Here is a 12,256-nt window from a genome sequence, read left to right as displayed (position 1 = left end):
ACGGAGGTAACTACTGTAGGCTTTCCAACTGAGCATATGGAAATCTAAACCATGACAGAAGGACGCCGAGAAGTCTAATTTATAGACCATTAAAGGATTAACAAGTTTCCTGCCTGTAAATGTCATATCGAAGTCTGTGCATAGATATGAGAATTCGTTTTTTATAAACAGTGTCAAAGAAAATGATTACAACATACCTAATTTATACATGAATTGTTTGCCTGTTTCCACAGTTACACTTGGCTTTTTGAACCGTATGAGTCATCTTAATTCATCTCTTTGAGTCCTCTGTGCTTGGAGTGTATGCCACAAAAAAGCATACATGGGATTTCTCTAATAAACACATTACAAAAAGACAAAGAAAAAGAAATCAGTAAAGAACGCCAAATCTTTCAGTGATGATATTCTTTCCTACAGCTATTTGAAAAACTCACAATTTGAGATAACAAAAAAGTTGTGTACATTACATCATGCACTGCTGTTGCTGTGGTTACAGTTAGGTTTGACACTATTTTAAACATCAAAGTATATGCATGTTTTTATAAAATGTACAGTTATTTAACACAATATTGTCTAAAATATTAAAATGTCTAAAATGATTTGATTTTAAAAGTAAATGAGTTTCTTTTTTAAATCAATATGATATTTATCGTATACTAGTGATTAAATTTGAAACAATTGTAACTTAGCCATTTTATTAACCACTTATCTTCTTTAACATGCAAAAAATAGTATGCTTAATTATATTTTAGAAGCTTTTTTCTTTTCTGTTTTCTTTTTACTTTTTTTTTTAGTTTTTACATTTATACCCAGTTAGTATGGTTGGTTCATGGTTGTTAAAATAATGTCTTTAGATGTGCTACATAATATATGACTTCTCAGAAAAATATTCTAATGTTTATTTAATTAAAATATTTAAATAATATAATTATCCTTTCTTGAGTTGTACACCATTTTCATATTAAAATTAATGACTATTATTTTTTTTAACCAAAAGGTTTAGTGCAAATAATCCAGACAACTGAACTTCTTCTAAATATTTAAAGATGTTTTGTTTCTGATCTGAAGAGCTTTTTCAATTCATACTAAAAAGTGTAGCGTTTCAAGCTTTTGAATAATAAAACTTCTATTTAAAAGCTTAAAAATCTATATTTTTCAGTTTAGTTTGGTCGATGTCTTCAAAAATGAAGAGGCCCAGTTGCCTTTGTTTAAACCTTTTGGGACCACTATGCCATGAATGATATAGCCTATAATCCAGACATTTAAAGATAGTTGTTTTAAATTAATATATTGAATAAATATAATTTAGACAGCTTCTGGTTTAGTAGATTTGACTTGTGCTCTTAAAAGGATCAGAAGTAATATTGCGAATGCAAAGCAAAGGCCTTTTCACAGAGATCTGTTTCGTGAACTGGCAGGTTAAAATACTAGAAGAGCGTGCTTTAACAATCCTTTTCCGTCCTTGATTGGAATATCATTAACAGGGATTAGTGGACTTTAAAGATGTGGAGACACGTAGTAATTTGCTGCCTTGGGTGGCCACACTATGAAATGTACGGACAGTAGCCCTGGAAAAGACTGTGACTGACGAAGGCTTATTTTTTGTAAATGAGGGGTTAAATGGCACCCTGCCATCCAAAGATAGAAATTACTGCCACACGGAGCTCTAAATTGAGTTTAAATTGTCTTAACTTGATATGTGAGATGAATGACTGTCTGTAGCTGTACCGATTACCATTTCACATTGTGGCAGAATGCTTCGCCTCACCCTTACTCAAAATATCCCCAGTGAATTCAAATACGAGTATGAGCTTGTTTTTATTTATAAACATAATTACTGTCTGTCAGCTGTATTTACATGCTTTTCAAGTAAAAACTCTGTCTGTGCAGAATAAAACCCAGGGCTTTCATAATTATGTTTACAGGCGGTGATGAAAATCCTCGGATTGTAAAGATAAGTAATCATAAATACTTTTCAATATGTCTGCTGCCTTAGCTGGCACTGTTGGTGGTGTGAAGTGCTCAGTTTGTGCAGCTTAATTATGACATTGTATGTGGTTAAATGTACCAGTCTGCTTCAGCTTTGCAAAACACTTCCAGTGTGTATAATCATGCTCAAGTCTGACTTTAAAGAGCTCATTACAGTGAGTTTTCTAAAGAGCAGCTTATTAAACACAGTTACCTAATAAGCATCTTTGGTGGTGCAAATTGGTGAAAATGGTAATGAGTCTGATTAGGCCGCGTTTCAATTACGACAGCTTTTACTTCCCCCCCCACCCCTCTTCCTCACTCTCCCCTCCCCCAAAGCAAGAGAACGAAGGAAAGTCCAGCTCTTTATGCTTGGGAACCTCCTGGAAGGCATTTCTGCTTCCATTCTGTCTCTCCCTTCCTCACCCTCTCGCCCATACACACATACCTCATGCACAGAAAAGGGAAAAGAAAACCATTCTGTCACCTCTGTGCTTCCTTTCGGCAGCACTGTAATGAATAGAGAATTGTCAAGCGGTGGTCCAATTTACGCACTAGGAAATTGGATGGACAGAGTGGAGGCCCACTCTTGTTTGCTTAAAAACGGCCCAAGCTACCAAATTAATAGTTACCAAAAAGGTCAGAATCCCTGTTTCGTCGATGATGATCACTCAAGCAGGAATTAAACACCCCAGTGCAAAATGACTTCACTGACTTGTCTCATGCCAATCGCCTTTCGACTTCGCCTGTTTTTCTCTTTATTGATGAGTGAGAAAATTATTTTAACAGCAACAATAATTGAGAAAACATCACCTTGATAACTTATGTCTTTGATAAGTATATGATTCAAAGTTAGTTCTCGCATCATGCAGCAGATTGTTCCTCGGCACTGGCATCTCAAAATTTACTCTAGATGGATAATTTAAACCTATGAATTGGCAAACACAAAACAAACCAACAAAGGCCTTATTTGTTAGTGGCTGATCAGCGGAATTTGAGCTCATGTCCCGAGGCGATCTGAGAACATTCCACTTGTTGGCCGCTCTGTAATTATGCTAGTTCCAAGAAAAACAAAGGAACCCGTGGATGTTGTTTTTAAATAACTATAAAGGGCAACATTTACTGCAGTATTATCTTACTAAATCCTTATGTGTGTGCACACAAACATTTGTGTCTATCTATAAGGTTATTGTATATTTATGTAAAGCTGTGTGCTATTTTTAAAAGCATATTTCACATTTATCATAGCAGAAATTATTGGACAAACGTTCAGTTATACACAATTACACAGAGTAATATATATATATATATATCCTAAAAGTTTTTTTTTAACCAAAGTGCTTTATTTCAAATGTCTTGGATAATTTCCTTCTTTATAAAACACCTGATGCTCAGTGAGCTCAAGTACACTTTGCAAGTAGCTCCTCTTTGATTGTCCAAAGTGGCAAATTGTTCAGAGAGGATTTGCAGTAATAGAAGAATCTCACTCAGTGTGAGCTGTGTGCAATTTTGTTATTGACAAAATGGGCTTCGAGTGTTAAGGAACTCAGCTGAATGATTTTTTACAAAATCCATTATTCGGCTGCTTTCAACTGTGGTGTCAGTGCCATTTAGGATTCCTGGCTGACAATACAGTCCTCACCGCTATTTCCCTAAACCAGTTATAATAATGTGAAGATTTTATTCCCATTTAGCAATTAAAAAAAACAACAACAATACCACCTTAGTTAAATTTGCATTTAAAGGTCCTTAGAATAAACAAAACAGAATATAAATGTAGTCAGTAATTAACACAATCAGTGACTAGTATTAATATAACAAATATTGCAAAAATTTTGGTATACATAATGTATATATATATTAGCTTTCTTATTTTCCTCCTCAGGCTTATTTTCTCAAGCCTTTTTTTATAATCATTAACTTGAATGGTTGACAACCATGTGAGGCATAGCACAAATCTCTTTGACTAAAACCTTGTAAATTAACATAATTAGTGCAGCATCATCCTGCTAATTAGCTGCTGGTGTCTAGTGTGGCGGGTTGGCAAATGGCTGGGAGAGAGTCAGAAGGGAATTCACAGACAAACACTGTATTTGTAATCTGCCTCTGGACAGTAGCTGTTTGCTGTCCAAATCCTGTGATATCGACTTAACCTACTGAAATAAAAAGTATGGCAGTGTAGGTTCAGCTAAACAAAGACACACATACTATTTTTCAAGCAGCAAACATATGGATAAATGTGTCTTCTCATAAACTTGAGTATATTTTAGTCAGATTAAAGCTGATGAACAATGTGCAAGACTCTGACTCAGATTGTTTTGAGCTCTAATCCTTAATAGTCTTCATTCTGGTTTGATACAGTACAATCTCTAATAATCCCAGAGTAAAAGATCATGAGAAAAAACTTTTATTTGCAGACTGACTTTAGGATTTATCTTGATTATTTCTGTCATTCAAACCCTCAAGGCTTCACAGAGAGTCTGAGCAAGGCTGCGGAGAAAAAGACAAGTGAAGCATGTTTTTTTTTCCTCTTCACTCTGTCGGCTAGGAAGCAGTAGGCAGACTCGATGTGGATGTAATTCATGCTGGGCCGAGGGCTTTGTGTGATGAAAGCAACAGAGCGCTGCCAAGGAAGATTGCTTTGCTGCTCTCCTCCAAGCAGATTTGAAACTGTCTCAGAATGCCACAGATGAGAGTTGGATTATAGACTGACCTGCAATGTCTGTGTCATTCTGCTCTGCATTGGGTGGATTATAGCATGGTAACCAGGTGTTGGGTCCCATATCCTCATACTGACCATCACATGCAGATGTCGTTAGGATTGTTTATTCATCAAAAGAGAAAAAAAAACAAACTGTATGTTTTTCTTTTTAAATGTTCATTCATTCAAGTAGACAAACAATTATTGTGTACATTTTTCTCTTATTGTTTTATTTCAACTTAATGGTTGTCATGAAATACGTATTAACACCAGATTATTTTTAAATTATTATGAACCATAGTTGCATGCTAATTTTAAAATATTTCTCATGTTTGTATAATATCTAGGTATAAAGATGCAGTGGACCCCTGAGCATACACAATGGGCAGAACAACACTTTGACATCTCATCCACTACCCGCTCGCCAGCACACAAAGTGGAGGCCTACCGGGGGCACTTGCAGCGAACATACCAGTATGCGTGGGCAAACGATGACATCTCTGCACTGACTGCCTCCAATCTGCTCAAGAAATATGCAGAGAAGTACTCTGGGATCCTGGAAGGCCCAAATGAAAGAGCCCTGCTGTGCTCCTACTCTGATAGCACCACTGGACTCATGAATGGACGGAAGTCAGAGAATGACTCCTGGCAGGAGGGGATTTACCCAATGAACTGTGCTCCAGATGTTATATCTGTGAGCAAAGCTGGAATGACAGCTGCCCTCCCCCCTACAGACACATCGGCTAGCATAGGAAGCTCCCCAGGGGTGGCCAGCAGCTTGTCTGAGCCCAGCTACTCCAGCAGTAACTGTGGTAGTCACCCAGCTACCACTCTCCACTCGGGCATCCCCTCTCAGGAATATACTGCCAGTTACAATGGTTCCTACCTGCATTCTAGCTACAACAGTCAGAGTACCCCAGCCCTCCCCTCCCCACACCCCTCACCGTTGCAGAGTGCTGGGCTTTTACAACCACCGCCACCTCCCCCTGCTTTAGTGCCAAGCTACAATGGTGGCTCTCCAAACCTTCCCAACTACAGTTATCCTCCTACAGGGTATGCCTCACAGACTACTGTGGGTCCCGGTTATAGTCCTGGGGGAGCGCCGCCCCCTTCTGCTTATCTGCCGTCTGGCATTGCAGCTCCTACCCCAATACCTCCCTACACCTACCAGTCCCATAATCATACACCAATTGCCCCCACACCTTTAAATGGCAGCACATCCAACTCATTAAAACGAAAAGCTTTCTACATGAGTGGACACGGAGATGTGGACTCAAACTATGGTAACTTCAACTACAACCAACAGCGCTCCTCACACAGCCCAATGTACAGAGTGGCAGACAGTAGCGTCTCAGACTCAAACAGGGGCAGTGGCTTTGAAAGAAATGCAGAACCATCATCTTTAGCCTTCAAGCCAACCAAACAGTCAATGTCCTCTGACCAGCAAAGAAAATTCAATGTACACTCTGGCAGAGCACTAACTCCTCCATCCTATGGATCAACCAAAAGTTCTGGAGGGGAACTAAGAACTGGTGAGTCCTATAGCAAATTTGGATCTCCCATTATGAGCGAGCAAACTGATGAGCACAGGCAGCACCTCTCCCACTCCCTGCCAGGCCCTGATTTAGCTACGGCTACCTCATCCACCCACGCTGCAGAGGAGCAGTTAAAGAACAGTGATTCCAGCCTGGTGGAAATGGTAAATACGGAGATCCTTCAGCAGGGCTCTCCAGTGGACTGGAGTGACATTGCAGGACTGGATATGGCCAAAGCAGCAATCAAAGAGGAGATACTGTGGCCGATTTTACGGCCAGATATGTTTAGTGGACTTGCCACATTACCTCGGAGCCTCCTTTTATTCGGACCTCAGGGAACTGGTAGATCACTGCTGGCTCGCTGCATGGCCAACCAGCTGGGGGCTGCCTTCTTGCGATTGAGCAGTTCAGCACTGGTGACTAAGTGGCTTGGGGAAGGTGACAAGATCATCCAAGCTTCTTTTCTTGTAGCTCGCTGTCGCCAACCAGCAGTAGTGTTCATCAGTGATGTGGATCTGCTGCTGTCCGCCCAGCTGTCCGAGGAGAGCCCAGTGAATCACCTCAAGGCTGAGCTCCTCATACAGCTCGACAGTATTCTGACCTCTGCTGAGGACCATGTTCTTGTGGTCTGCTCCACCAGTAAGCCTGAAGAGATCCCTGAGACTCTACGAAGATATTTTACTAAGCGATTGCTCATCCCCTTGCCTGATGGGACTGCACGCCATCAGATAATCAGTCAGCTGCTCTCACAGCACAACTATTGTCTCAGTGACAAAGAGATTTCATTATTAGTTCAGAGGACAGAGGGCTTTTCTGGATTGGATGTGGCCCAGCTGTGTCAAGAGGCTCTGGTTGGTCCTCTTCATGGCATTTCTGGAGCTGACCTTTCTAGCATTCACCCCAGTCAGATGAGACCAGTCTCATACCAAGACTTTGACAATGTATTTTGCAAATTCCAGCCCAGCATATCACAAAAAGAGCTTGACGTGTACACTGAGTGGAATAAAATGTTTGGCTGTAGTCAATGAAATAGATCCATCAAACACAATTTCTCTAAAGTCATTTGTTAAAAACAAATCAGTGTTTGGTCTTTATTAAACAAACAAACAAACAAAAAACACTGAACTTACTCTGTAGAGCATTGGGAATATCCTTATAGGCTTCAAACAGAAGACATCACACAATGTTAAAAATCAATTTAACACATTTAATTTATCTGAAGCCCCATTTTCATGAAAATAACTTCAAAGGATGCCCCCATTTTTGTATATAAATATATATACAAATATATATATTCTGCTGATTTGGAGATTTAGTTGCTATCAAGTGCCTGAGATGGTGCTGTTTGAGTTTTCTTCTTCTTTTTTGCCTCACAATCGCCATTGGTATTATGTGCTAATATAAAAAAGCTTTAAAATGTGACAAAAAAAATGTTTCTTTTTTTTCTATTGGATCAGTGTTTTTCTGCTGTGTCTGTTTTGTGCTCTCTGTGAACCGTTGTGGTTAATTTGAGCTGAATTAAGTTAATTGGCATCGTTTTCATGAAGCTTCATTACCTTGCACAGGTTTCAGGTGTGTGTAAATTATTTAATTACAACCAAACTGACACGCTCACTTCTCTTTGCCTAAAATGAAATTGTTTTCTATCAAACTTACATTTGGTCAATTTAAAGGCAACAAATGAAGCGGTATATAATAATGTTGTTCCTGTTAAAACATTGTCACACTAATTACCCATAAATAAGTAACTGAGTGTAAAGTTTTACCTTTTTTTCATTTTCTATTTGAAATCTCAGGAATGTGACGATGACAGTACCTCAAGCTGTATTGAAGCACGGAACATTTGGACTGCATTTGAAATTGCATCACACAAAAATCACAAAAGGCTTTATAATACCTCAAATAGCTCAAAATGAGAAGGTTCCTACCATGAATGTATGAGGGTAATTATGGTTTATTTGCAAGTCTTAAAATAAATGGGTTTTGGATTCTCTACTTTTAAATTTATTTGAAATAAAATCTTGTATTTTGATCAGAGATTTGCCTTTGAACAAAAAAGCACCATTGTGTAGGTTAAATTGCAGCCTTGAGGATTTTTTTTCAGTATTTTTTCTTTTTTTTTCATTTGCTGCTGGCTAGAAAATGGAAAACCTTCATTTACATCAAATACAATGATCCTGCTGTTTAATTCCCTGTTTTCAGACAAAACTATTCAGTTTGTGGGGGTACAGTAGAGAGAGAAATTTGAAAGGTGCAGACAAACATCTTGAGGTTGAGGAAGACGGCTGCCCCGAGCCATTCGGCTCCATCCTGCTGCTGTTTTATCATTAATGAAACCTAAGGATTACATACAGCCTAAGTTTCTTTCTACCTCAGTTTGTTTATCTGTGAAAGACAAATTCACAAAGACAGCAAAATGTCAGCACCCACTCTGATTGTCTGAAAAAGAAAACATCAAACACTATTTTATTGTGTGCAAAATCTATTAGCTTTACGTTTCGATAACCCTGTTTTTTCATCATATAATGCACTTAAAGGGGAATACCACTGAAAACCACACTCTATGACTTTGCCTTAAGACAATTTGGTCTTTATCAGCTAACATTCATACATGGATCTAGTTGCTATGTTAAACCGTTAAATCTGTGATGCCAAATGGATGTGGGACAGGCTTCTAAGTGATGCAATGAGCACATTTTCCGTCTTAAAAGTATTTCAATTTAAAGTTTACACAGGAATTGGTTTGATCTCTTTATAAAATCCATAAAACAAGTGACATTCCTTTTTAAAAGTAATCTTGAAGTCTAAAGTCTCAGTTTGTGTACAAAATGCCAGTGTTTGTGTTTTTTTTAACTGCTACTGTGATCTTACAGCCTCTTTGTTGCCAATAATTTGTAAATTTTCATAAATTTCAACATTTCCTCCAACAGAAGAGCTAGTCTGAGAGTTTAATTGGCAACTAAAAGTACTGAATGTATTATTTCATGAGAGCCATGAAGAAAGCAAAGCTCTCTGGCACTGAAACATGCCAATGAAGTACAGCTCTGTAGCAGCAGAAAAACCTACAGAGGCACAAACAAACTTTTTAGGAGAGCCCTTTTGTAAAAGTACTTTTTGACTGTTCAGCATATTTTCATTTTTGTTTTGTTTTTTATTTTGTAAAAAGCATATTGCTCTGTGCCACCTGGTTTAGTTTCCTTATTTTTAATATGGTTATTGCTGCATTTTCATTAAAACTGCACAAGTTATAGTAATTGGTAGAATGTCCATTTGTTAGTTGTATGTGAAGAAACAGTCGTGTTGAATATGAGTGCCTATTTATGTTTTCATATCAGTGGAAGTGAGTTCTTCAAATACAGATTTAACATCTTTTACTATTTTTTTTCCCCTCATACAGTGAATTATCCGGGTATCGCATGGTGTCAGATTTACATACAAAAGATATTTTGTTTTATGTTGCACAAAGACAGATTGCTCAAACCTGGGAAATGTCTATCAGTTAGATAAATGTTGCCAGAATTATAAAAACAAAAGAAATATTTAAACTAAAAATTGATTGACCTAAACATTTCAAACATGACAAAACATACACAAAAACGGTGTTAAATTAGGAGCAGGTTGCTCTATCTGAGATAATTCGGTTTGTGGGTTTTTTTTGGGTCATTCACCATTACTTGTTATTTATTAAGATTTTTCTTTTCTTTCTAAAGTGACATTTCCGATCTTCTGATGTTAAGTTCTGTGAAAAGTTATGAACTTTAACATCTTACCTGTTGGAGATAACTCTTTGAACAACATCATTTTGGGGAAATAGAGTTTAAATCTGACTGGACTGATGAGCTAACAGCTAGTCTGAGGCTGATTAAGACCAAACTGGATTCCTGCAGGCTTAAAACATCTGTAATCTCAAAACCATCACAGCTGTTCTTACAAAAACTATTTCATTAACCCAAACATTGATGTCTATTTTAGATTACATGGCTTTTCCTACAGGCCTCTATTTGTGTTTGAAAATAACCATACAGTTCTGTGTAATTTGAAATTGACAGCAGTGGAACATTTAGAAACAAAACAGCTTCCACATGAACTGCTTTAAAATGTTTCAGACAGGAGTTTTAAAACAGCAGCAGTCCACGTTGGTCTTGGCCCTTTTAGTATTACCCATTAGTTTGTGAATTAAAATCTATTTTTCCACCTTGAGGTTGTCCAACAAGCTAACAGCAGGTAGATATTAATCAGTCATAACCACTTCACAGAGTCCCACCTGAATAAATCTAAGCTGTCCCTTTAAGAACAAACACATATTTAGTTTAATATGATGAACACGCTTTTAAAGAAATTTGAATTTCAGTGCTATTACTTCCATGGTGTAAACTTTGAAGGTTTTTTATTTTATTTTTTTTTTTACACTTTCAGTTGGTATTGTTAATTTAACAGTTAAATTTTTTTTCAATAGATGTAACTATCATGAAACCATTGGGTTTTTTTATTCATTTGACCCTGTCAGGATTAATGAACAGTTTACCAACTTTAAAGCTAAACTGCAGATTTCTTCATATTTAAAAAAAAAACAAGTATGCATGGCACAGATCTTAGCAGAAAATGTTTCAAACTGCAAACCAAACCTAATGCTGATTTGAAACTGGTGAATATATTCGATTAACTTGTTTTTATTTTTGCGAGGTCATTTTAGGAATCTGACATTGACAAGCACACATTTTCAGGAGGTCAGGAGGTTAGCTGCTGAGCAGAGATGTATGTTAAAAAGAGGAATGTGCTCATATCAGGCATTGGTAGTAAACTTTAAAACAACAAAAGGTCTTTTCACATTTATAATATTTCGTTTTACTTATTTTTCTCCGAGACTCAAGCACAGATTGCATTTATACAACTTTACCCACCATGATATTTAACTGTCCTAACATTTGCAGATTTATCCAGACTAAAGTATTTGTTTCACGTGTTGTAGATGTTATTAATAAAAACAGACATTCAGTATTGAGGATGATATGATGAAAGGACCTACAGTCACAGACGACACTTGAGCAGAACCTTTGAAAAGCACATTAAGTCTCAAAGTGATACTGGCTCAATCACTTCATTTTCTTTATTTTTTTTTAATATTTCTACATTTTCTGTTGAGAACTGCCTAAAATGTTTATTTCATTTGAGTTTTAAAGTCTGACATCCTTTAAAACCATTTCTACCTCATTGCTACATATTGTACTTGTTTGTTGTTTCATTTTGAATGTCATGCATTTTGTGGGTTGGAACATTTTAAAACAACAAAAAAAACAACAAGAGAATGAAAAGCTTGTTCTTGAATCTGAGCAGTCTACCTCAAAAAGACTGTCTTTACACTGTCAAGTACAAGTTGCAGAGAAAAAGGCACCTTCGAGACAAAGATAACCTGCACATACTGACTTCCAGTTTATTTAGAGTAATACCTTCTCATCGAGTTGTTGTGGACTGTATTTTCTGCGAGTTTTACAATGCAACTCTGACTCTTAAAAGAAAGAAAAGAACAAATTGCTTTAATCTTCTGTGAACTGTTGTAGTGCCATGTTAATGTGTATGTTCGTGCACTGGCAATTCTACATGCAAGTGTGAGGGGTTACCGGAATTTTTACTTTTCCTACACATGTAAAGAAAATGAACTTGCACATAGCTGTATATATTGTACATTTGCTACTGATATACAGCATAATGCACCACATATCTGTTTATATGTGTGTATGTATCGCCATATTTACAGTACAGTCAATTTAATTGTATTTTAATTTCAAGGTACATAAAGGTTATTGGAAAAATGAATAAAGTTGTTTTCTCTTGTTTTTTTTCTTGAACTCTGTGTGTTTTGTATCTTGCCTTACTTTGTGTGCGTGTGTGTCTTTATCAATCATTGTGCTTTTTCAAGCATTTTGTTGTGAAAGATAATCTTATTTAGGTTAAAGCTTTTTTATGTTTTACCTTTTTTTTAGGTTTCTCACTGGTGTTTAATGAAAATATAATAAAAGTAATTACATTAACAGCAGTTGCAATCAAATGTTTT

The 12,256-nt window shown here is 36.9% G+C and overlaps 1 protein-coding gene across 2 annotated transcripts in view; it reads left to right on the top strand.

Moving 5' to 3' along the window:
- Positions 1 to 12,050, top strand: part of fign (fidgetin) — a 30,778-nt gene extending 18,728 nt beyond the window's left edge. For both annotated transcript variants that reach the window (XM_037976304.1, XM_017424564.3), the window contains one exon: positions 5,017 to 12,050. In XM_037976304.1, the coding sequence (XP_037832232.1) occupies positions 5,025 to 7,232 (2,208 nt within the window). In that variant the 5' untranslated portion in view covers positions 5,017 to 5,024 and the 3' untranslated portion in view covers positions 7,233 to 12,050. The remainder of the gene's footprint in view (positions 1 to 5,016) is intronic.
- Positions 12,051 to 12,256: the final 206 nt, after the last annotated feature.

This window comes from Kryptolebias marmoratus, linkage group LG6 (genome assembly GCF_001649575.2).
Source record: "Kryptolebias marmoratus isolate JLee-2015 linkage group LG6, ASM164957v2, whole genome shotgun sequence".
Taxonomy (NCBI): Eukaryota; Metazoa; Chordata; class Actinopteri; order Cyprinodontiformes; family Rivulidae; genus Kryptolebias; species Kryptolebias marmoratus.
Note: the sequence above shows the minus strand (reverse complement) of the source record. Positions and strands in the feature narration are given on the sequence as shown.